General features: G+C 35.5%; 1 protein-coding gene across 7 annotated transcripts in view; it reads right to left on the reverse strand.

Moving 5' to 3' along the window:
* The window catches only part of Dcc (DCC netrin 1 receptor), a 1068266-nt gene that overhangs the window by 86127 nt on the left and 954327 nt on the right, over nt 1-27812 (reverse strand). For all 7 annotated transcript variants that reach the window (XM_040273028.2, XM_040273020.2, XM_021725006.3 and 4 more), the window contains exons 18-21: nt 26806-26944; nt 21516-21623; nt 12913-13107; nt 7619-7651 (exon numbers count right to left, since the gene is read on the reverse strand). In XM_040273028.2, coding sequence (XP_040128962.1) covers nt 7619-7651; nt 12913-13107; nt 21516-21623; nt 26806-26944 — 475 coding nt within the window. The remainder of the gene's footprint in view (nt 1-7618; nt 7652-12912; nt 13108-21515; nt 21624-26805; nt 26945-27812) is intronic.

Raw genomic sequence — 27812 nt, forward strand, 5'->3', positions numbered from 1 at the left:
CTACTAAGAAACAACAGGAAGAGTAGAGGTCAAGCAAAGAGCAGAGGAGGTCAGAATCATGTACAAGGGTGACTGCCATTTCTTGAATCACAGTAAACTTGTTTTTTCTCTTGATCTTTTGTTTTATTAGGCGATTGCTGAATATCGTTTTCTCAGTTGGAAACATACTTTTAACACCTTTTTTATTCTCCCCCAAGGTTAGTAAAATAGACAAAATCCAGAGACATGGGGCTATCGCTTTTACGTTCTCCAACCTGTACTTCTATTAGTCAGTAAATCCACAAATCTATGACTATTTCCTAAAACACCTGGGTCATGATGCAACTCAACAAGCATCTATTGGGTAATTATAATATAATAGTCTCTAAATAAGAGACTGGGCAGGGATTAGAAGGTGACAATGGGAATCCAACCATTCCTCTGTCCTTGGGAAATTTAAAATCTGCTTATTAAGCTAGAATATAAATATAAAACTATAAGAAATGGGAAAAAATAGCGAAGAATGAGTTGGATATTATGGGCAAACAGAAGAATAAAAGATCAAAAATCTAAGAAAGGCTTCTTGGAAAACAAAACATTGGGAAGGGAGTCTAAAAGATGAGAACTTCACTCCGTTGAGATAGGAAAGTTTTTTCAAGGCTGAGACACAGTACTAGTTATAGTATAGAGCCATGAAAAAAATGCACCTTTTCTAGAGGGTTTGGTGAATTTTCATAATTAGACTTTGGCACATGTGGAAGGATATACCAGCTTTGAGAACAGGATAGAGAACTTGTGGTCAGGTAACCAGGGTTCTGATGCCAAGTAACTGACTTCATTCTGCAAATGTCAGGGACTGATCTGTTTTGGAAAAAAAAAAAATCAAGAATGCAAAACCCAGGACTGAAAATAAAGAAGTAGACAGAAAATAAAGCTAGGAAGACCTTGTAGTTGGCTAATGTCTATAACAGGGAAATGACATCCAGCAGCAGTGGTCTCAAAGGAACTTGCTCATGAAATCTTAACTGGAGGATCTGTAAACAGAAATGTCTACTTTGCTGCTTTGAGAAGGTTAAAATCACATCCATTCCTATGAGTACTGATTATTTTTCATTCTTTCAAAGTTACCCATTAAAACATTAAAAACTCCTGAGAGGTTGACTTAAACAGCCACTTGACTGCTTGCAGGGAACACGGTAAGCACTTAACACTCTATTAAAAGCACATTACTCATTTTCCACCTCTCCTTTTTCACCACTCATAATTTCTAGAACTGCAAAATTTTGGACCTGAGGAGAGCACAGGTGAGGAGAGCTTTCTCAAGTGGCTGTAGCAAGCAATTAAATCATAAATGGAGTTCAAACTATGCACAATCATTGGGTAGAACGGTGTTAATTTTCAATTAAACATTCCCATCAGAGGGTGCTTGAAGGTTTCCATTTTTCAAACAGCAGCCCAACTGTTGTAATCCAAACCCTACCAAGTCTGGATTACATTTAACTGAATTCTAAGCTTGACTAGATCAGGGAGAACCTTCTTTCCCTGAAATTGGAAACAATTAACATGCTGTTTGTTCATGAGATTAAAATTGCTGAGGTGTAAAATGACAGGTGTAGTGTTAAGAACTTGGCCTGCATGTCCTATTGAGGAGCCACAGAGTCCTTCACAACAAGGTCAGCAGGTTTAACTTTCTTAGAATCCAAGGAATGGACTGCATTTCCAGAAATTATACAGTGGTGAAGATCCGCCAGTGAAGTAGCCTGGGTATTCCTCTAGGCCTAACCAGCTACATACTGTGAGTATTCGAGCAGGTTTGGCCTCTCTGGGTCTCATTCTCTCCACCTGTAAGGTTTTTATGAGAATTAACTCAGAAGACTGATTGATGCATAGGAGAAAGCCATTAACAGCCATTAACACAAGTTGCCATATTATGTAAAGATGTGATACCTGTTTTTTAAATTCTAATACTAATCCTAAAACTTGGGTGTTCTTAAATCTCTAAAGAAACCAAAGATAATTTGGGCTAAATTAACCATTTTATATGGGAGGATGCTGTTAATGCTCCTGCCCACAGGCACACAGCAGGTAACAGAGGTGGAACTATTCAAGAATTTAAGTGCTCTGACTCTATTCCAGGACTCCAAGAGCACATACCCAGTGATTGCTGGTGGGGAAAGCCACACACTGCAGCCATCACCAAGATTTGGAGAGGACTGGCAAGCCCTCCACTGGTCTCTGCTGGGAGGGCAGTTCCCATGTGCCTTCTTCATCTAGATCCATAAAGTGGCCTAGGAAAGGGTGCCTCTTCTCCAGGCCCAGTGTTGCCAGCCACCCCTCTGCCAGTCCAGAGAGAATGAAAGATACTTGAGAGTGCTGAAAATGAGCATTTTCTTTCTAATTCATCTCAGTAATGACACACATCATTTTGCAGATTCTTGTGGTCTCTAGGTGCTCCATCATTGCCATAGCACCTACTCCACTGCTATGGTGGGCAAGTGTGGAAATAAATACCTATGCAATCCCAGACATCAACCAAAATACCAATTATTATACATAACACCTCAAAGTGGAGGAGTATTTGGGAGTGGGAGTTACACAGTATATACAGATACAAAAAAAAAAAATAGTCCCTTAGAAGTTCGATCCAGGAATCACTTCTAAGAAGTGGTCACATATCACAGCTGTAACTAACCTTCTCTGCAACCTCCAAACAAAGGGGTTTTCTAAAAGGCTTCCATGATAACCTCTGAGAAGTTTAATCTAACTGTTAAAAACTCCAAATCCATTTTTTAAAAATAAATACAGCAACAATGTGTAGTGGGAAGACTGTACAAGGTAGGAATTCATAAGAAACATGTGGATTCCAACTCTACCAACAACTCTTGTATGACTTTGGGCAAAACATTTACTTTCTGCATCTTTATCTGAAAAATGAGGAAGATTATTAATGAAGGAAAGAAAGAACAACTTTTCACTTGAACTTAAGTTCTGAATCCTGGATTTTGTCTTCCTCCCAAATTCATATATTAATGTTCTAGCCCCCAATGACTTTATTTGGACATAGGACCTTTATGGAAACATTTAAGGTTTAAATGAGTCATAGTGTCCATTTAAGAAGAAACACTAATGGAAAGCAGTATGGAGATTCCTCAGAAAACTGGGAATAGAACCACCATTTGACCCAGCTATCTCACTCCTCAGTTTATACCCAAAGATTTAAAATCATCATACTACAACGATGCAGCCACATTAATGTTTATAGCAGCTCATTCACAATAGCTAAACTATGGAACCAACCTAGGTGTCCTTCAATAGATGAATCAATAAAGAAAATGTGGTATATATAGTCAATGGACTATTACTCAACTTTAAAAAAGAATAAATGATGGCATTTTCCAGTAAATGGATGGAATTGGAGAATATCATGCTAAGTGAAATAAGCCAATCCCCAAAATACCAAGGCCCAATGTTTTCTCTAATATGCGTATGCTAATTCACAATAAGGTGTTGGTTGTTGGGGGCACTAGGGAAGAATAGACTTACCTTAGATTAGGTAGAGGGAAGTGAAGGGAGGGGAGGAGAGTGGATAAGAGGGTTGGAAGGATAGTAGAATGAAACAGTCATATATACATGACTGCATGGCCAATGTGATTCTACAATCATAAAAATGAGAAATTATAACCCATCTATGTATGATATATCAAAGTGTATAAATGCATTATACTGCCCTGAATAACTAATTAATACAAATTTTAAAAAATTAAAGAAAAGAAACATTTGAGAGCTGCTCTGTCTGCCACAGAGAGGAGGCCTTCTGCAAGCAACAAAGACAGACCAATTAAACAAGGATTTGTGTTGTTCATTCTACACAGTACTCCATATTCCTGTGGACAGTGCAAGCTGCCTATGAGTGGAATTAGCACCATCCCTATGTTTCCTGAGATAAAGAAGTGCCAGGTCATATACTCCATGCCATGGCTTCCTACCAACAAGAAGACCCCAAATTGGGAGCTGTGTGCTTTCTTTTTTAGGACATTCTCAGAGATGGGGAAAGGAAAGTTCACAGGAGAGAAATGCCAATACATAAAACTTTACATACAGAAACTTTACAGACAGGTATTGAATGTGTGTGTGTACTTGTAATAAATACACCATGAAGGCACTAGGTGATTAAAAATGGCTCACAGCCTGGCTTCCTGGGTCTGAATCGGGCCTTGGTGCTCACCGGGTATTTCTACAGGCAAGTCATTTAAACTCTCTGAGCTTGAGCTCCTTTGTTGGTCAAATGGAGACGGTCATAATATTTCCCTTAGCACTGATAGGAGGACTCAATGAATCAACCAATAATCTCCTTGAATAGTGACTGGTGCGAAGAGCATAAAGAGACTTCATGTTAACACTTCATAACATGCACACAGACTCTGGTACAGACAAATTGAGTTTTCATCAGAGTGTGGAAAGCAAAAAGAAAAACCACTGGAAGTGCAGCTATGCCCTACCATCTGCACCCACTTCAGAGAGCCTGAGCCATTTCCTTTCCATCTGACCAGACAGAAAGTCAAACTCTAGGGCTCATCACTAAAATCATATTTATTGGCCATTGTGCCTAGAAGAGTCTCCAGAAATAATCAGGACAAGGAACAAGAGAGGAGAGTGCAAAAAAGGGAGTATTATAGGATAGATCTAGGTTAGCAAACTAAGAAAATGCTAGATATAATTAGTTTATATGCAGTTACACAAAGGGATGAAGAGTTCCATGTTGTCTACCATTTCTATGTTATTACTATTAAACAGAAGAAGAAAACATTCCCCAAATAAAAACTGATGAAAATACAATAGAATTTCATTTTCATGTTTATGTTCTTCACAGTATTTCTTAGGTTCCAAGAGAGATAGTTTTGACAAGAATCTACCAAGGCACATTTTAGAGCAGTCTAAACTTTCTTATGTTCTATCACATAAGTAAAATTTAACCTCCTGCTTCTCTGTTTAGGATTCATCTCTCTCAGGTTAACTCTGACTCAAGGTGTCAAGTATTTTTTTCAGAGAGAATTTTCTCTCAGAAGAAATTCAGCTCCTATAGGAAATGTAACAGTGGGGTCATTTTTCCATGGGAAGGGACCACGTGGGTCTAACAGAGGGCACGATGAAACACGTTCCACAGATTGACTTTTGCTGGGAATGGGAGCAGTCCAAACAATCTGCTGCCACTATCTTCATCTCTCTTGGAGGAATCTTTAATCTGGGTTATATCATAAGCACCTGGTCATCAACTCAGAAGACTGATTTTGTTCACAACAAGCTTGTGCTGTTCAAATTTTATAGACCTTCTTTGTAGGAATTTGAAGATGTTACTAATAACCATAAATTATATGTCAACAGTCCCTCTCAATTCCACAAGTTTGACATAAAATTTAGAACCTATCAACTTGGCCAGCTGTGATGGAAAGAGGCATCCAACTGCCATAATATGTGATAGCATCTTTCTAAATAATATTAGGTAGGGGAAAAGCTGATTCTTGATCTTTTGCTTTTGAAAACTGATCAGGTTTCACTGCAGATGTGAGAAGCTAAGTAAAACCTGGGTGTGTGGTCAGATGGATGGGGAAATAATTTATCCTGATTTACAAAATATATATTTGATAGCTTCAAACAACATTAACCAGGGGCTGGGGGTATAGCTCCAGGGGAAGTGCATGCTTGGCCTTTATGAGGCCCTGGATTTAAACTCTATCACTAATAATAATAATAATAATAATAATAATAATAATAATAATAATAATAATAATAATAATAATATAGGCAAATAAAAATGACAACAAAAACAAAGAAAAGTTATCCAGAAAAATAATTTGGAAACCTATTTCTTGAGAAATTTGAGCATGTAATCACTTAAGCCAGGGATTCTTTAAATTTTTGTTATTGCTGCCATTTTTTTTCTAGATATGAATCAATTTTTTTTCTAAATATAATTTCAAAACATAGGAATTATCTGTCTGGATGTTCCAAATCCATTTTTTTATGAAGAAACTTATGACAGGTTGTTTTAATTATTTTCTAATTGAAATAGTGAAACAGCTACTACTAATTATTCCAGGTTTGGATTTGGCCAGCACTGATATTTAATTTATCTAAGTAAATATATACTAAGTGAAAATTACTCATTAATTATGTTCATAAATAGTATTTTAATAAATATTTAGTGGATATTGATCTTAAGAGAATAATGGAATCAAGAAGGAGCAGCTAGACCAACAGAAATCTTTTGTTTTGGTACCAGGGATTGAACCCAGTGGGGCCTAACCACTGAGCCACATCCCCAGCCTTTGTTTTTAAATATTTTATTTAGAGACAGAGTCTCACTGAGCTGCTTAGGGCCACATGCTAAGTTGCTGAGGCTGGCTTTGAACTCGCCATCCTCCTACCTCAGCCTCAGCATGAAATTGTAACCCTGGTTAGGCATTTCCATGCAACATGATATTTCTATTTTTCCACATGTGAACCCTCAATCAGTGCTATTACACAGAGGCCTGTCACAGAGATCCAGAAAAAAATTGAAACATAGGATCTTTGAATAAAATCCTGCTAATGTGAGCAGCCTTCTGCTGTTCGTGAGAGCCAATATCCAGATTTAAGACTGGTCAAGAGTTTAGAAATATTCATGTTAAAAAAGAATGTTTTCCACTAATTTCACAACATGGTACTTTATGAGAAGTGATGTTTGCAAGTCAGTTGGGCTGAGATATCCAAAGCGTAGATGTTCAAAGCAGGACACAAACTATGGTAGACTCTGAAGCAATAAGTATAGACCATAATGATTATAACCAGTTGCTAGTATGTCCAAACTCACCCCCTTAAAAAAAAAAACAATCCATGAGGGAAAAATGAAGCTCATCAACTCATTTTGTTCTTTCTCAGATTATTAATCATCTTCAGTGTAAAGATAGTGGAATCCTAATTTGTCAATCAACCCACCAATCATATTAATAGCAAACTCTTATCTGCCTCTGAGTTGAAGGATAACTCTTATTTATCTCCATTTTCCTTTGTGTAAACCCACTCCTGTTTCTCTATACAAATCAAATTTCAGCCGAAGGAACAGAAAATACTCTAAGTCAGGCCAGCATCTGGTGCATGCAATGAAAAGCTTTCTGGCTTCAAAATGAACAATGATAATGCCTAAAAAAGTTGACCCAACTTTGCTTTTATTTATTAAAAGAAGCTCAATGCAGAGGAAAAGCACATATGATTTATGTAGCGCTACCGAACTTTCCTCCATAGCTCATGAAAGGGTGCAAGAGCAGCTTGAAAATTACGCTGAGCTTAATTATACTTAATGTGAATTATTCAGAAGTGCAGACAGGGACTAAAAATTTATTTCATACAAAGAAGCTTGACATTTTAATTGGTCCTTCAGAATAGAGACAAAACAATTTCCTCTCAAGAAAATTTACATCTTCCCTATCAGAGCCGCAGCCTCAGCCAAGCAGAACTTCATTAACAAGATTAATCATCATCCCAACGTCTGCTTCATCAGGTGTATGGTCCAGGTGAAAAGAGGAAGGCAAAGTAATGACTGACACTTCCAACAGATAGGACTGAGGCAAGAAGGAAATAATGACAGATTGAGTCGCCATACCTTGGTCATTAGCCATCTTGTCAGGGTGTTCCACTGTGGGGAAAGAAAGAAAGAAAGAATATTATTAGATTTTGACAGTTGCTAGTAAGAAAGCTGACGTACAAAATCAACGGTTTTGTTCCCAAGTTTACATATCAAGGTCAATGACCTATTGAAATACAATTGATAAAGATCCAAAGTTATATGTGATTATTTTATCAATTAAACAGTCACAGGAAAAAAAAGGAAAATAATGATTTTACTACATAAATAGATTTTAAAAATATCTCATTTGGTCACATCCTACTAAACATAAACTCCAAAGGATCATCATGTAAGTTGAATTGAAATTAGGACTGAATGTAAAAAAATAGATGCAGTTACCAAGTGTTTATCACACATATATTTTAAGTAAAATTACTAGAGCTATTTCCTGTTTGAAGTTATTTTTTTAAAAGAAAACTTAGCCAATTCTTAAATGGATGGGGCAAAATAATGATATATCATCAATATGAAATCATATTAATGGTTTAATAGATGTTGAGATCTTGTAAAGATAGCTCTTAATTCACTTATAACTTCAGGTGACTTATAATAATGGTCTTTTAAATTTAAAAATAACTCAAAGATTTTAAAAAGTGGCTTTTCTCCCAATCAAATGAAATTAAATTAGAAGGCAAATTTCTAGTATTTCTTAAAATTGTGATATGGTGTTTAGCCAATGCAGAGTTTTGTTTACAAAACTTTATCAGTTGGTTATTTCACCTATATTTGGTTGTCTTTGAGCTTTGGAGCATTTTAACTCAATTCCACTCAAAATTGACGGGTAGAATACTATAGTTGCTGATTTGCTTTGCTTTTCTCTCAATTAAGTTTACATGAGAAAAATATCATAGGCATATAATAGCATGTAACATAGCCTATTATCTTTTATGTACGGCAGTCTCATAGCAAATCTATCAATATTGTCTGAAAAATACTTTAGCAGATATCCGTCAGGCGTGGTCCGTTTATAAACCAAAGAGCACACTTAATTGTTCAATAATAATGTTCAACAGAATCAAAACACTTAAATAATGATGCTGTTGAAAGATATCCCCGTTCAGAGGAACAGGGCTTATGTCTAATGCATCCTGGGACAGATTCTGAAACCAGAGATCAATTACATCTTCCTTCAGCTTAAAATTATGTGTACACATATTCTATGAAAAGTTAACAATGTGTAATAGACTTTGAATTCCAAATTCCTCTTTGGAAAATTACACACACACACACACACACACACACACACACACACACACGTTTATTTGACTAAGATGCTACTAGCTTTATTTTTTCAGAAAACACTTTGTTGAGATATGATTGAAAGCCAAAAGCTGTACATATTTAATGTGTACAATTATGAGTTTGGAGAAAAGTATGCACTATCACCATCAGTGACGACATCATACCTATCCCTTAACTCCCAAAACTTCCTCCCACCACCTTTCTTTTTTTCTTTTTTTCCCCTGTGGAAAGAATACAATGAAATTTTTATCTTCTTAGTAAATTTCAAGTGCTCAATACAGTGTTGTTATCTATAAGAACTACACTGTATAGTAGATGGGCAGGGCTCTTCTTCTTCATGCCCCCTCAAGGACTGGTGCTTAATATCCTGTATTCCGTGCAAGCTTTAAATGAGTTTTATAAACATCTTTATATCTTCTCAAAATTTAAAATTTTTAAAAATCCATCAGGCTCTCTGATTTAATCTTTTATAAACAGATCATTACAATTTAATTTTTATCTTGATTTTCTCTTCCATTTCCCATTGAAAACTAAGGATTTCCCAAAATACTTTTATTACAGCGTTATGGGGTTGCTGAAGACAGGTGCTTTTGACTGGCAATTGCATTATATATCCTATATGGAGAAAAGGAATTTGAGCCTTTGAGGAAAAAAGCTGTATTACTCCAGGTCTCTAGTAAGGAGAAGTAGCATGTTTTAGAGTCGTAAGTAGCTATACAGTATGTGACCTGTACAGGTTTGATGTCCAGAGCAGGATACACTCCTGAAATAATCCTAATAAATTTATTGTATTTAGTGAAGAACTATTCAGAATGATGTCAGGAGGAAAAAAAGAGAGAAAGGAAACCAAACCGTATCTCAAATCCAAACTTTGTTCCTTCCTTTATCATTAATCACATTGAGTACACTGTCTACAGTCTGATATTCTTAACAAGTGATAAATAAATGTATTTGTTCTAGATTTGCTTCTCTGTTAACAAAGCTGAACTGAGTATAACTTGAGAAATTTTGAATGTTTCCAACATGGTTAAGTACTGAAGAGTATTTCCCAATGGAGACCAAATGAATTCTTTTTTTTTTTTTTTAAGAGAGTGAGGATTTTTTTAATATTTATTTTTCAGTTTTCGGCGGACACAACATCTTTGTTTGTAAGTGGTGCTGAGGATCAAACCCAGGGCGCACACATGCCAGGTGAGCGCGCTACCGCTTGAGCCACATCCCCAGCCCCCCAAATGAATTCTAACAAATTCTTTTATTTAAGATAAATAATGGCTTCAAAGTCTTGTGATTTGTTCTTTGCATTTTTAATTGCTCATGTCATATGTCAGAAAATCATGTATTTTGTCACAAAATAATTTGAACACTAAACCTTTTCTTTTTCTATTCTGGTACACAGAATATAGTGTGTTTTATTACTCAGTGAGGGAGGGACACATTTCAGAAAAATGATTAAGGATGCCCAGAGAATAGATTATTCTTTGGGAGTCTCACTGCTGAACACTCTGCTCCTTTGTGTCCAGAAAATGTCTCACTTCCTCTATAAGAATTTTCTGTGGTTCACTCCATTGGGAACATCTTTCCTCCCTGTTACCCCGAGAGGCCATTATGGAGACACATATTTTAATCAGAGGAAGGAGACACCAGAGAGACACAAGAGACACACCTATGGCTTTCAATGTTTCCATGGTGTGTGTCTATCCTAATGGAAGCTGGGGAAGGATGTGGGCAAGAGAGGTATCTGGTCAGAGAATCAAGTCCAAGATTATTTTAATTAACATTCTAAAGAGTTAAACATATCACATGTATGCATATACATAAGTGTAGAGGAATATAATCCCTTCCTAATTATAAATTCCCTTTTAATTAATCAGTGATTACTGATGGAGTTTTCTGAACCTCTCAGGCTGGTTGCTCATACCAAAAAGATAAAACTCTAATCTCCAGTAGAAGAAGCTGCTATTTTTTGTTTTGCAAAGACTGAATATGAAAGAATGAGTTTTGTGGACACCTGCCTGGGGCATGATTTGCAATGAAACACTTGCCCATTACCCGTTAGGCTACTGGGAGTTTCCTGAGCTTTGCACAAACTTCTAAGCCTTTCTCTCTGTCAAACAAAGTTACATTCTGATGAATAGAGGACTTACGTTTTAATGCAGCTTTGGGGATTGAAAATCTTAAATCAGAGAGCAATAGCATGATTTTATATCATTGGTATAGATCTGGTTTATTGTGTTTTTAAATCTCACGATGAGCAATTTATTGGTCTGAGAACACCTGTCATTGAAAGTGACATGCAAGATGCATACAAGTACGAGGTCAAATATTGATGAAGATGGGCAATGTCAATATTTTCAAGTGCACCTAAGACATCAGAAACTTATTTCCAATATAAGTAATGTGTGTTTAAAAATTTATTATTGAGCATAAGGTGTTTATAATAGACAATATTAATCATACAATCAAGGTATGAAACACAGTTCTTATAGATGATATGTTATACAAAAAACTCCCAAATTTGTTTTTAGTTTTGAAAATAATTTTGTACATGAGTTTAGGGCACTTAGGGAAAACGCCAAGAAAGGAAATACTGAAATTCATTACATAATCTGCAGACTGGTTATCAATGTGGGCCCGTGTGTCCTGTAATACCTCATCATGATGCTGTTTACTGCATTTGGATGACTTAAGTCATCTTAAAACCTCCCTGAGATCTCTTAGTTGGCACACACTGTGGGCATGAAATTAATTTGGCACTCATCTACAGATAAAGATGAAGCGTTTGCAAAATATTATTGAGCACCATTTTATGCTACCACAAAATGAATAACTGGCTGCCTTTCAATCACTCATTTGGAGTAAAACCTGATTTAGACATGAAGTCCTCCTAAACCTAGGTAGACATAGATCAGCTCCTCTCTTTTCCACCTCCCTCTTAAATTCTGCTCCATCATTAAGAACTGTCATGCAGGCTTAGGTCGAAAGCTTGTTTGTATATTCTTGGCAAACTTTCAGACTAGCGCCTACCAAAATCCAGCTTTTGAATAGCTCACTCAGGAGAATTTAAAAGTCCACTATTTGTTAGGTTATCTTCCTAGGAGAATTGAGAAACATACAATTATTCTTGGACATTTCTTTTAGTATGTCAAATAAATGGGTGAAAATATCAACTAGCTACATGTTTTAAAGTCATAGTTGTATGCCATGACATATTATCAAGTTTTCTGCAGGACATGTAGGCGCAGGCTTCTTAAAATAGTGCATAGCATGACATAAGTATACATCTTTAAATATCAGTTATGGAACATTCAAATTATTTTCTGTTGTTAAATGATTGAGGCTCTTGAAACCATTTGCTTCTGAGGAAAAATATATTGTGGTCTAAAAATACTGTGGCTTATATGAAAATTATTTTGATGTATTCACTATTCTTTGACCTTAGTCCTTTTCTATATGAACATATAGCTATCTTTAAATTGATATGCTATGGATATTCTTACAAACATATGGAGGTTTCTTCTAATCATATTACAAGATTTTTTTAATTGTTGCTACTTTGGGAATTTAAAATAAACACATTCATTTTGTTAGAAATTTTCTACCTTGCCACATCAAAATTCCCTTTAATATATAAGTATGATAATTCCTGAAAGAAAATATTTAAAGTTGGCATTCACATAATTCAATGCATTTTAATTTTTATTCTCTTACATATAATGGCTGAAGGGTTTCATTATATTTTGAATAGAACCAATGTACATGAAATCAATACAAAATTCCAGAAGGATTGTAAATAAAAACATCAATCTAAATATGTCTGCCTTGTGGTGATGGCAGGAGTTGTGAGAATAAGATATATTTTTCTTTGACATATTGGCTTTGAGCATAAAAGATACTTTCTAAATTTTTCTGAATGTTCACTGCAACTATGTTGCCAACAGAAATGACATTGGGTAGTTTCTCCCCCAAACTACAGGGTCATTTTCCAGAATTCCCCAGAGAAGGAAGGCATGATACGAAATGATTCAAACCTTTCAGAGTCCGGAAGAGGATGGGATCAGAGAGGGGCCCCACTCCTTTTGCATTTCGTGCTTGAATTCGGAAATAATACATAGTGTCAAGGTTGAGATCCATGATTTGATGAGTAAGCCGGTCACCACTGATTGTTTCCATAATCCAGTCATCGATGGGTATGTTCTTGTCCAAAGTATAAAACAAGATGTAAGCTGCATGAATAGACAAATGCAGCTTTGTTACAAATGCAGCTTTGTTTAGTGTATGGGCTAGATATTATCGTTTTGCTTCCAGCACTCATGTTTCCCAAATATAATTGACAATGATTATTATGTATCCACAATCTTTAAACAACAGCATTCACTTTAACAAGTAATTTTTTTTCATATTGCAAGGATTAGATAAATAATTGCTTCAAAATACAGAATCAGAAAATGGAATTAGGCCATTAGAAATATAAAACATCTTCTATATTTAAAAATGTGTGCTTTCTGCTATCATAAATCCTGATTATTGGTTCTAATATATAAGCATGATAAAAATGTAAAGAGAGATAGCAAGTTTGCATAACTTTTGGAGCAGTCCAGTAATGAAAATAAATAATGCTTATTTTGTTTTACACTTAAATAATAAAAATATATGGGAAAGTGTATGCTGTAGTTGTTTGAAGTGTTATAAAAGTAAATGATATTTGATTGTTTTGCTGATTGTGTGAGGTTGGCAAGGGCAGTATTTTCTCGTTTCACAGATGATGAAGCTGACCTGTAGTTACCTGGTAAAAGGGTTGGAATGCTAGCCTCCACCACCATACTAAAAATCTAATGCTAGTTCCAATATTCCAGCCCAGCTAGACAGATAAATAAACACTGCTGGATAAACTCTAGGTGATAGTATCATTAATTCCCTGCATTAGGGGCTAAGTGACTTGAATGCTAACTGTGTACTGTCAAATAGTCTGCTATGCTCCAGGTATCCCTCTAAAATATTCATATTCTAACATTAGACTTAGGCAATTTGTGAGCTAGCTCCTACTTAAAAGCATTAATTAATAATATTTATGTTATACTGTCAGGTGGCAGCTCAGAGGGGCTCCTCATAGATGCCTTTACTACCTGAATGTGGTAGTGATCTCCCTTTCTGCCAAAATTCTGCAATGATATTGACACTGGATTGGCCACAGAAGTCCTTAGGTCTATTCTTACACATTTAATATTTATTGGTAAGTATTTTTTTTTTACAGCTGTTTTCCTTGAGTTTACCAATTCTTTCCTTTTGAGTCCCTCTGTCTCCTACCTGCACTGAGAACCTTCACTCCGAGGGCTTTGGCATGCTTATTCCACAGAGGTCTCTGACTCACACCCATTCCCTTCTGACCAATCATGCAATGGAATCCCCATCTCAGCACACACCCTCACTGTTCTGCATATCACGCTTATTCTCTCTCCCCTCTTATTCTTGAACCATTCCATGTTCTTTTACTTTCTCTGCCCAATTCACACTCATCCCTCAGTCTAGTTTAAGCTGTATCGGACCTATTGAAACCTTCCTCAAACATTAATTTAATGTTTAATTAAATTAATTGAGAAACATTAATTTCTATAAGCTTTTTAAAAATATTATATAAAAGCATTTATGATTTTGTGTCACTCATCACTTAATCCCATAGTGCTTTATAGAATGACATGTTAGTGTAAGGCACGCATCCTGGACCGTGAACTAGATATTTCTTCCTTATGGTTCTGGAGGGTTAAGCAAAGTTATGAAGTTCAAACAGCCAGAAGCCCATTTCTCTTCAAATCTGACCAATGCTGCAAACTTGTACCTATTTTATGTTGGCCTTCATCTTCCCCTTAGTTTGGTGTTTCCCAAATCTGCAGAACCATAAGAATTATATGAAGAGTGGTTATGATTTATGAAAAATAGACCCCATAATAGGGTTTTTTTTAAATTTAACACTTGTAGTGAACAGTCTTCAATGGTCCCCAATTTCTCCTGTTCTCTGGTATGCATATCCTTATGTCATCCTTTCTAAGTTTAGATGAGTTCTAAGACTTACATCTAGCTAACAGATAAAGCAAATGTGATGGGCTAGCTTTTCCATGATTATGTTATATAAGATTATGAACTTTTGCTAGCAGACTCTACATTCTTTACTCTCTTGGTTTTGATAAAGCAAATCATTAAATGGAGAAGACCACTTGCAGGAAGAAAAGGTAGTTTCTGGCCAACAGTCAGTAAGAAAGTAACTCTTGTTCATAACCACATATGTTTCAAAGAAAATATTTCTCCAGTAAAACCAAAGATGAGACTGCAGTGAAGATATCTTGGTTGGTTACCTTGTGAGAGACTTTAAAGCACAGCACTTAGTGAAATTATGCTATTATAGACACACAAAAACTGAGATAACAAGTACATATTATTTTAAGTTATTAAATTTGTAGTTCTATTGCTACAAAGCAATGGATATCTAATACAACGGGTTAGGATAACCTCAGTAATCTGGATGGACAATTTTTATCATCAAGAAAGGCCAGGAATCACTACTATATGTGACATTTTTGATGATGTCAATATCACAAATAAAATGTCTTAAAATGCATTCTGCTGTCTTGTATAACAAGTTAGAATAAATAAATGAATTTGAAAAAAAAAAGATGCTTGAGATCTCAAGAGAAGTTCAAAGTCTTGCCAATATAAAGAATGATACAAAATTTTAAAATGCTGAAGTTGATTTTTTCCTCTGGTAAGTATTAAAATTGGAAGGCTATAATTCAAAAGGGACTGTTAAATATCATTGGATAAAGCACTTATCTTTTGCTCATTTATTTATAACTCAGTTGCCATCATCAATATCAACAAAATATCCTCATTTTCTTTGGTCCAGAGCAGTCTCCTTAAAAAAAAACAACTATATTTGTTGAAAATAAGTACCTGGTACTAGCAATAATAATACTAATTTTTTTTATTATGTGCATTTCTTATCTCTTCAAAAAGATAAAAACTATTCCTTTAGTTCAGGAGCCATATCTTATATTGCATTTTGATTCTTCAAAAAACTTAATAAAATAGTCTTCACATAATAGATATTGAACTTCACTTACTAAGTGAAATTATGTAGCCTATAACAGCCAAGTCTTACATTCATGGCACTTACTGCAATTTTTTAAGTGTATGATCAACTCCAAGTCTGGAGAACTCTGCTTTCATTCTAGGCCAATTACACTTATTCCCAATTTTCACCATTTATCAAATGAGAACAAAATAGTTGCCTTCACTGTGATTTTATCTATGTAAAAATTATTCCTTTATATATTTTAAAATGACAGTTCTGGAATCAAGTAATTAAAGGTGAACATTTAAGATTTAAATTCTGACAATTTCAAATTAGTATCTGAGCCAGTTCTATATTGGTGGGGAAACCTACCCTCTCTCTTTTTCTTTTTTAAATTTGAGAAGATGAAGGATAAAACAGACTACAACTGATTCCATCATTCAACTCTAAGAAATGGCTCTGGAGAAAGCAAACCATTACACTCGCGGGTGCAAGTATGATATAAGACACTAATTTCACCATTAAAATCTTACAGATTTCCACCAGGCTCAGTGGTGCATGCCTGTAATCCCAGCAGTTTGAGAGGCTGAGGCAGGAGGATCAAGAGTTCAAAGCCAGCCTCAGCAAAAGCCAGATGCTAACCAACTCAGTGAGACCCTGTCTCTAAGAAAAATACAAAATAGGGCTATGTGGCTTAGTAGTCAAGTGTCCCTGAGTTCAATCCTCGGTACCACCTTCCCCCACAAAAAAAGTCTTACAGATTTCCATAAAACCACACAGTTTAGAGCAAACCATTGTATTCTCAGTAACTTTATGTAGCTGTATACTTATTTTTCTGTACCTAATTCAATATATTTCTCCATTTTTTTTCTTTTTCTACTTAATTTTTGTCTCTTGTGCACTGCAACTCGGCCAGATTATAAGATATTAGGCCATACTACAGTTTTTAAGATCTTCTATGATTGTTGACCCAACTAGACTTTCCTATATTAGCTTCATATTTACCTAATATGTAAAAAATATAACATCATACATCCATCATTTGACCTTACTTATACAAAGAGGAAGTTGCAATTTCAGAAGCAAAATGTCAGAATATGTTCGAATCCATATCTCCTCTCTTTGTTCCTTTCCACTCTTCTTATGTGATATTGATTCCCTTCCATGGATGAGGAGGACTGCTATGTACTGGGGAGACCAAGGTATGTAACACAACTCCTGCCAATAAGGAGTTCGACCCAATGAGGGCTGGTTTTTATTTCTTATTTTTTTTAAAATTTTTATTCACAAGTGGGTAGATAAGGAAAGAAGGTCCTATTTCTTCCTTTTCCATGGTTAAAAGGTGAAAGCTATGGACTTGGGAAGACCTGACCTGAAGCTATATAGCTCTTCCACTTACTGGTTGTACAACCTGAGCAACTTTGCTTATTCTAATAAGTCTCCATTTCCTCCTCTTTAAACAGGTTGTTGCAATACAATGTATTTTAAAAGTGTAATGTAGTGTTTCTATTTTTATTATCTTCTACATAGTAACTATATATTGAATACTACAAATCTATTTATTTATGTATTTATTTATTTACTTATTTTTTATAATATTACTAAACCCACAGGAAGTGTCTTACTCAAAGTGTCTTACTTAGAATAACAGGAACTTTGTTCAAATCAAACAGAAAAAAAATATATTTAATTAGAATTCAGTGATTGATCTACCCAACAAACAAACATTTATTAATTACCTGCTATGGGTCAAAAATGTGTGTGTTGTTTGTTTTGCTTCTTCTTCTTCTTCTTCTTTTTTTTTTTTTTTGGTACTGGGGATTTGAACCCAGGGATGCTAAACTGCTGAGCAACCTTATCAGCCCCTTTTTATATTTTCTTCACAGACAGGGCATCGCCGAGATGCTTAGGGCCTCACAAAGTTGCTGAGGCTGGCTTTGAACTTGTAATCATATATTTCTCTTATATCCTGGGATTTCAGGTGTGCACCGACGTGCCTGGCTAAGAATGTTGCTGATGGGAACAGAGTGCTGAACCAAATATGTTCTCATGGAGCTTTCATCACTGACTAAAGGCATTTACATTTTCTCTCAAGATTATACAGGAAAGGGATGAAGAAGTCAAGATAATCAAGTTTTCACCTCTTGCAACCAAATAAACCATGGAGGCTTTTTAAAAATATGGGGGTGAGAGAATTTGACACTTTTGATTCCAATTTGACTTCCCAGAGGGGCCCACAATCGTGGATGGTCTTAAACTTACTATAGAACATAATAACATTATTTGGCCAGTTGTAGTGGGTGGTAGTAAAGAGGAAGATGAGAGTAGAAACATCCGGGAAGAGAAAGAGGAGTCAATAAGACAGGATCATGCAGATGCCTAATATGAAGTTGGATGTGTGTGTTTAGAACTTCTTGGAAGGAGACAGAGATTTCAGAGATCCAAGTGGGTATTTACTAACAATGGACTCTGCTATAGACAATTCTCCAGAGAAAGTAGCAAAGGGAATGAGAAGACTTGTATCAGGGAAGCAGCATTTAAAAAACAGGGAGAAGCACTGTCCATAAATGAGACTGACAGAAGCTTTAGTCTGGAAAGTGGGAAGAACATGATTTTTTGGAAGTCACGAGAAAAGAGCATTCAAAAGGAGAGGAACTGAACTAGAGCAGCAAACAACACAGAAAAACAGTGGAGCCTCAGCCAGGAGCCTGCACAGATAAGAAAACAGTCTCTGAAAGGCTTACCTCCTCTCTCCTAGGTTGTCCTTGACTTGAACAGTGTCGGCCACTGCATTTATTCAGAGCAATGTTTTATAACTCTCAACATTCAAACCATTCAAGAAGCTTTCAAAAATACCATGCTATTTCTTCCCAGATAAAATAAACTCAAACTCGGTTGAGATTCATTGATTTAGGACAATAGAATATAATAAGTTGGAGCAAAACACAGTATAATCATTGAGGACCCAAGTTCATAATCTTAGGTTTGCTACTTCTTGGTTATTTGAGTTCAGATGAGTTATGTACCCAGAAAACCCTAATCACCATTTTAAAAAGGAATAATGAGAATATGTGATCACTTAACAATACTAAAATGTTTAGCAGGATGCTAAACATGCAATAAATGCTTTATGTATATTGAATCACTCTTCTGAAAATGTAGGTGTTGTGAGATTATGATCAGGGAATTTAGATACTGGAATTATCTGAATTTCCTCTTCTGTACTTCTTCTTTAATCTCTCTGAAGTAGTTATATTTATAAAATGATGGTCTGGGTTCTATGCAAAGCACTGTAGTAAAGGCTTGTTCTAGAATGGATTTCAAATTGGAATAATGTATCACTAATGTAATAATGTATCGGCTAGAGTATCACTGGGCATCAGGGATTTTTCTCTGTACTGTATTATTATAACAATTTTATGAACGATGTGCTATTTCTATCCTTATTTTATAAAGTGAGAGAGAGCCTCAGAGACGTTAAATGGCCTATCCAATCACTGCCCTTAGGAGGCTGGGTTCTTAACCACCTGCTCTACTGCTGTCCACATGAAGGAATTAGGAAAAAATCAGAAACAAATGTCACTCAAAGCACATCCCTTATAGGCACACATGGCCTAGCCACACAGGGACAGAGTTCATATTTTTCTTTGCATTTCTATTAAAAGCTGAGTGTAGCAAATCTGAGCCCTCAACCTTGTGGTCTAATATTGTGAATATTTTATCATCTTATTTTCTGGAAGTAATTTGAATGAACCAAATTAAGAATGAAACAGAAGATCTCTTAAGGGTTCTTTGTGTTTATTCCCTTTGAACTGAGTCAACATCTCAATTTGATAATCATAATTTTGTCTTAATAAATGACCAGGGTTTTTAAAGGTAAAACATATTACCTCTCATATTTTTTGTTTTTCCATTGTGAGAGAACATACAGATTTTTATTGGTGAGAACAACTGAACAGACAACTCTAAATAAAGTATGTGGACAAGGTTGCTTTCACATGCATTGAAAAAATAATATATAGAATTTTATTGCTTTGATTAATTTGTATTTCTTCATATGAGCCAGACTTCAATTATTCCCCCTAGAAATACAAAATTAGACTTTATTTTAGAGTTGAAACTACATTCTATTCTTTACATGGACTATCTGAAAATATTTTTAAAATAAGAGTGGAGAATTTTAATGAGTGGAGAATAGGACTCATTTTATTTTTTACCAAAAGTGTATTTTTTTTTCATCACAACTTGCTTTTATTTAGACAGTTTCTATTCTACTTTTTCTTTTAAACTTATTATATACTGATTTATAATATGCTTATAAATAACTATGATGAAACAAAATATAAATAAATCAAAAGCTACAAAAGTACTGAGACAGAACCAATGAAAATAGATCATAGCAGTGAGAGAGGGAATAAAAGAAAATTGGAATGATCCTGGCTTGGTTTTAAAAGGCCTGGCACACTGACAACAGAACATATAAGGTTTGGGGGAGATTTTATGCCTCTCTTCTTTTTCCATATTTGTCAGCTCAAATGAAAATTCTGTTTGCTATTGCACTAAGAGCCATTTCCTAGAGAAAACAAATCTTCAACTTAAATTTCAATCACATGTGGAATTTTCACATTATCTTTTCATTTTGCAAAAATCAAAATGTAACTCACATAAAGTAAGTGTGCCTTCTGAAACTGCAATTTCCCGGCTTATCTCTGTATCACAGAGTGACTGAATCATGTTGTTAATTTATGGTACCGCTATCTACCTCTTGAATGCAAAAAAAGAAGAAACAGGAGTGACTCTTACGTGTTCCTAACCCAATGGTTCAAATTAATTAGACTATAATGTGCACATTTTGAGTTATACAATATTTTTCATAATAATTATATGCTATGGAGACATCTATTAAAAGCCTAAAGTGATCATTTAAATGCAAAATCTTTGATAGAACTCCATTATATTTTTCATACTAAATTAACATTACAGGCTTCTAATGGATGCTTTAATTAGGCATTGATGTTATCAGCAATATTTGGCAAAATAAAATCTGTCACTGTGAAATATTCATTATGTTCAATTTCTGTCAGTCAATATTAAGTATTTTCTGAACCTTATGATTTAAGTAAGAAGCTAAAAGCTAAGTGAGAAATTAAGAATCCCCAGACAAACCTCCTTCACATGTGCTGTATAAAAACACATGGTTATTAGGCATCTTTTGTATTTCATAATTGCCAAACAACCCAGCTTCTTTCAGCCATCTATACTCAGCTTACTCCATAAGATGGTTGTATTAATGCTCCATAGAATAAAAAACAAAAGGCCTCTCCTAATTGAAATACCTGTCTTTCACATAGGAACTGGAAGGAAAAGTGCATGTGTGTGTATTTGCATGCACCATTCAGGACTGCTACAGACCAGACTGTGGGGGCCAGGAGGAGACAGCCAGGCATGGCCAGGGAGTGAACTGGGATACTGACAGAGAAACTAATGCACACAGGCAAGAGCAGCACTGGGGGTAAGCCATTGCAGGCCTGACCAGGGCAACACAGGGAAAGAAAGGTGGGTGCTTACCCGTAATTTTCCCATTGGCTTCCAAGGGGGGTTGCCAGCTCACGATGACAGCACGAGGCTTGCCTTCCCGAGTAATGACTGTCAAATCCTTGGGAGCAGAGGTTGGGGCTGCAAGATGAGACAGAGACAAGGCCTTGTCATTGGTTATGAAAGGAAACAGACATTGTAAGACTTTTAATTATGATGTTGATGCTCAGAATCTATCATGAGGTGTATCGTGGTTTTTTTTTTTTTTTTTGCTATTTACAATTCATTTCAAGGTTTTGAAGAATTACATTAACAAAGATATAAAAATTTATGGCTTTTCATGGAAGTTAACTGACTTCCAAGAGTGAACGCAGAGAAAATAGGATGTGTGTCCACCTGGAGGAGATAAGCACAGCTTATGTTTTCAAGTGAGCTCACAGTACAAATAGAAGAACCATTGTAAGAACAAGGAAATACATACAGACAGTGAGACTGATGGCTACATGGCTTCAAGAGACAGAATTCTGATACAACTGTAGTTTATAAATGAAAATACCGCCAGAAAAAAAAAAAAGAATTAAAACCCAGGTCAAACCATGTTGCCTTGGGAACATGTTGTGCATCTTCTAAACAAGAAGGCAAATGTGAGACACTAAATAGAGGGGGTAAGAAGTATTCATGAGTGCGTTCATATCCACCTGTGTGAAACAGGATGACTGGAAACCTGGCTCTTCTTGAAACTACTTCTCCCACTGTTTGGCTGAAGAACATTTTAAATATATGTTCATTTGAAGCAAACTGGCTGGCCCAGTCCAATATTTTCCAGGCCTCTTCCAACTTGTTTTCTCACCCTTTATGCTATGAAAGACAGTTTTCCTTCTAACTAGTTAACATGCTAAATAACACAGGGAGATTCAGAATACATCTAGGAACTATGTTTGGGTTCTGGAGGAAATATTTTTGTATCCAAATATGAATCTGTGCACCACAAGATAGGTAGAAGTTGGTCTCTAGGTTAGAACTCATCAACACTCATTTTCTTCAGTTCTTCTGTTAGAGAATCTATACATTTTTTTACACTTTATTTCCAGTATCTCTTCCTGAGTAGAACTTCAAATATGAGCCAAATAGGAGACACCAATTATTCTCATCTATCACACACCATTTTCTTTCCTATGCCTGATGGTCAAAGTCACTGGGATTCCAGACAACTTCATTATTTGAAGTTTCACCAAAGTTTAATATACTGTCCAGGTATGTAGTGTATTTCAATTTTTTTTTTTTGTACTGGGATTGAAGCCAGGGATGCTTAACCACTGAGCTACATCCCCAGCCCTTTTTATATTTTATTTAGAGACAGGGTCTCACTGAGTTCTCAGTGTCTCGCTAAATTGTTGAGGGTGGCTTTGAACTCATGATCCTCTTGCCTCAGCCTCCACAGCCACTGGGATTACAGACAGGCGCTACTGTGCCAGGCAATATATTATATTTCTATTTAAAAAAAAAAGAGAGAGAGAGAGAGAGAAGGTAGAAGACACAAAAGAAGAGGGAAAGAAATAGAAGAAGGGGATGAGGAAGAGAATGACCAGAATGAAGAAAGAAAAGAGAGGAATAAGAGAAGAAAGCAGAAGTCAAGTGTAATGGTAAAGGTTTGCATGCATACAATATCATATCAGGGTCAGTATTGTAAGAAAAGCAGATTTGGTATAGCAAAATACCAGAGGCCATGCTGTCTTAAAGAAGATAGCATCCTGCTGTAAAGAGTTCATTTGACTTATTTTCTAGGCCATGATTAGAAAGATAATATAGAGTCAGAAATTGACCTAGATTATTATAACAGGTATAAAAAATATTTCATAATCATAGAAGAAATTAATAGGTATGTCCTTTTAACTAGTCAAAATAGACTTTTTCTTAACTGTGTTAAAATTCAAATTGATGTATAATTTAGAAGACAAATGATGATGAATAGATTATTTTACTCAATCTGTTATGGTATTTGATGAAACATAAACTAACTCCTTAACTTTAGCAACCAAAATAATACATTGAAGAGTTGCTTATTTAAACAAGTCACCTAACAACTAAACTGTGCAAATTCTTTTCCATCAAACTTTGTGTAGGCTGGTGAATAGAAATTTTGGTATTAGGATAAATGACTCAAATGTTTAGAATTATCATATGAACTGCATATTATTTCTTAATATTTGTAAAAGAATATGGCTTTAACTTCAAAGATCCCTACTTACCCAAGTAGTACAACTTTGGCCTGCTCCAGGAACATGGTTCCCAGAGGCAGGATAGAGGGAATGGTAGGGAAGACTACAGTGTACAACAAAATTCACCGGGGCAGTGAGTTTTAGTGATCTATTTCACTGCATGGTGACCATCATTAAGAATAATGTATTGTGTGATTCAAAATTCCTCAAAGGGTAAGTTCTCAATACTCTTACCACAAAAGAATGATAAGTTGGTAAGGTGATGGACAGGTAAATTAGCTTAATTTATACATAAATTTATAATATACACATAAATCAAAATATATACATAAATCAAATTTTATAATTTGATTTATAAAATATACATAAATCAAAATACCTTAAATATCCTAAACATATGCAATTGTTCTTTTTCAATTAAAAATTATAATATATGTTGAAAAAACAGAAATTCTTCTTTGACTACCCAAACTCTCTGGGATAAGTCTAAATAAATAAATAATTAAACATCACCCTATAGGATTTATGCTTTGTTTATAGCTTCATTTCCCCTCTTGTCCCATGACACCATGATCCAGTCATTTTGAGCCATTCAGAACTGTCTTTGAAACACATCATCTTTCTGACACCTGCTTGGTTATCTTTGCACATCTTGTTTCTTTCCTTTTCAAGTCCCTGTAATGGGTACCATTGATCCACACAGGACACAGCTATGCAACCTTTGATTTGTGAAACCTTTTTTTTATTTCTCCAGACAGAATCTGTATTTTCAATCTATTTGCTCTGATTTCAATTTGCCCAAAATTTTGGGATTGTATTTCTTGAGTTACTTCAGGTTATTTTCAAAATGTTTGTCTTCTTGTTGGATTATTACTCTTGTCAAAGATACAGACTACATTCTCTGCCTTTTGTGATGAGTGCCTTAATCTCAGAGGCTGACAATTACAAACGAATACTGTTAGAAAACCCATAATTAATATCTTGTCCTACTAGACAAGCAGTGCCCTCTGTTATTTTTGTCTCTTAAACAATTTTCCTCACATTTGAAATTCTTCATGAAGTGCACAAATGGAGAGTAACATTCAAAATTTGGAAAGATTTCAGCCAAGGGAACTGTATTGGGTATTGTTACTTGGTCTGCCTGGTAACCCATCTGCTCTCCTCCCTGAAAGAGAAACTTTTCCCTTGGCAAACAAGTTCTTATCTGTGTCATGAGCAAGGTAGTAACATCAGTTGGAAACTTCAAGGTGAATTCGTCCTATCCTGTGGTTAGCTAGGTGATGACCTGTCTTAAGATAGGCCACTTAGCTTCTCTCTTCTGAAAAAGTGGATTCTGGATCCAAGGAAGGAGAAGAGTGAAATGAAGCCACTGTGGTACTTGGCAAGGACAGACCAACAATTCCTCATTTCTAAGACTGAGAGTAATGCTGGCTCCTGTCCTTTTCCCAGGCCTGATTAGTTCAGGTATCCTTCCGGTTATTTCCCATTTGCTTAATCAAAATAAGATAAAGGATGCACCATCTGGGCAGAATGAAATCTTTTACTTGAAAAATTTTGCCAGCCACTCTTATTCATGAACTATTTCAGCACCTAACGGTGTGGCCCCATTCAGTCCTTGTGTTACTGATGAATTAAAAAGAAACCCTAGAGTCATTTCATTCCCCTTTCTCCTCACAGTTCTAAAACCTGCAGGCACCTGTGAATTACTTCTTGCTTCCCATCATCATCCCGGGATCTCATCCGCGTGCGATTCACACCTCTGTCCTGATCATTATCTGATTTGACAATCATCCTTTCTACTAAGCACATTTCTGAAAGCTCATATATATTTTTTTGCCAGCAACATGTTTCACCATGGGCCTCCCCACAAGGCCAGGAAGGAGATGAGAAATCAACAGGATGCATTTAGCAAGTCAGATGTTGGCGCACACTTTGTTTATGAAAGGGAAAGTGAATGAATTTTTGTGCATTAAGTTGAAGTTGCACTCCTTCTAGTCAGGGAAGATCAGATTCTTTTTACTCATTTAAATTTAACTACATTCATCTCCTTTCAAGTTAATGCAAGGAAAGGTCCTTTCTCATCTCCCAATAAAGCCCGGAGCACAGCACTCATTCAGCTGGTCTTATTCTTCCAAAGATGCTGTGAACACTGGCACCCAGGGCAGAATTCTGAGAGGATGAGCTATTCATGTAGAACATGTGGGCTAGAAGAGGAGGAGGATGTTAACATTAAATTATATGGACTGGAAAACTTCTTATACAAAGAAGGACCCACAAACATAAATACCTTCACAGTGGAGCTCTAACAGTTAAGGTAGTAGTCTGAAATAAAAATTAGAACTGCAACACCATAGGACAAATTCTAATGAAAAACAAAACTCAACTTATTCCGAGAAAAGCTTGACTGGCATAATATTTTTATATTTTCAAAATCTGTCATATAGTTTGCCCACATCTATAATATCAAGAAAACAATTAAACCCAATTAAAAAGCATATATTTTTCAGATGTTGGATTTGTGTGAATCACCAATGCCAAAGTATGTTACATTCCTTTTAAAAATTATAAACACTACATTTATGATCCATAGTAAATGTAGCTGGCAAAATCTATAGTAAATTGCATAATCTTGTTCCATGATGTTGTCCCATTTCCAAAGAGTGAACGAGGCCATCAGGACACTTCTTCCTCTATCCAGCTGTGGTTCATTGGAGTGAAAATACAGTTGTGATTATTTTGTATTTAATCTCTTTCCAAATAGCTACCATGATGATGGTTCAAAGACACAACTGTTCAATGGATGGGTTTCTGTTCTTCGTTTAAATGTATTGAAGATTCATATTCAGATCTGCTGAGCTAACACCACCAAGAAGCCACATACTAGACAGCCAACCAGTTTATCTAATCTATTGGAAATTTATCTTCATCTCTCCTAGGGTAGGGAGTATACAATTAGCTATAAATGTGCTACAAACTATAAAGGATAAAATATTTCATGTAGGACAAGGTGTAATTGAGAATCCACAGGGTGCCTACGTTTTGATTCACACACCACCTTCAGGTGTCAGAAGGAGACATTTTGAGGCCACAGTTTCTTCACATACCTGCTTCATAGGTGGTGGCATGCGCAGTCATGCTCCATGTGCTTGACCTTCTGTTTTTTGTTACCATGACAGAAAACTCATACATTGTGTTTGGTTTGAGGCCTGTTGCTGTATAGCTGAGAGATGTTGTGTCTTCTGACTATACAAGTAGGAAAGAAGCAAAGAGGAAAAAAAAAAGACCTCTTATCAACCTCGTAAATCAAGACATGTAAAAAGACTATCGAAAAAGTCCACAAATCCCACTACCCTGAATCTATTTCAAAACAGCAAAAGATTATACAGCAATGATGTATTCTACTTCTTTTCTGTCAAGCAGTTTACACAAGCTGATTACACATCTAAAACGTGATCAATAAAAATTAGGTATTATGTTCTTCAAAGGGCACTTAGTAGATAGATTTTCCTGAGTGAGGCAATAGGATTGGCAGGACAAATTCTACTTCCTTCTGTAAACTCTAGTTTTGGAAGTTTTCTGCCCTGAGCTTAAATTTATTTTTATTGAAATCTGGGGATTTGGAGAGGTTAGAGTCAAATATTTTAGATAGATCATCATTGTCATTGTCCACTGGTAACAAGGTTAATTTACTAGACTTCTAATGCATATTGTATCTTTAGAACAGACTTTAAGGTAGAAACTTTTAGTGCTTCCACAATCCATTTCGATCTTATAAAGAAAATAGAGCAAAAGCAGTGTTGTGCCATGTAATTTACTTTCTTTGTGCACATTTCACATTAAAGCAACATTTATGTACGTAACTGCAGCAATTGATCAGGACAGGGACACCAAATTGGATAAACACTAAAGGATTGCATTGGTGTGCAATGCCATGTTTGTCTACTTAAGTCTTCTCTATCCATTCTTTGCCTTTTAAACAGCAAACTTGAGTTATTTTAGTAGAAAGTAAATTAATTAAATTATGTCTTTATTGCTTACTCTAAACATCAAAATGGTAATGAAGAAAAACATGTTAGTCTTCCAGGTTAAAGAATATTTTCCAGATGATCAG

The sequence above is a fragment of the Ictidomys tridecemlineatus genome, chromosome 13 (assembly GCF_052094955.1).
Source record: "Ictidomys tridecemlineatus isolate mIctTri1 chromosome 13, mIctTri1.hap1, whole genome shotgun sequence".
Taxonomy (NCBI): domain Eukaryota; kingdom Metazoa; phylum Chordata; class Mammalia; order Rodentia; family Sciuridae; genus Ictidomys; species Ictidomys tridecemlineatus.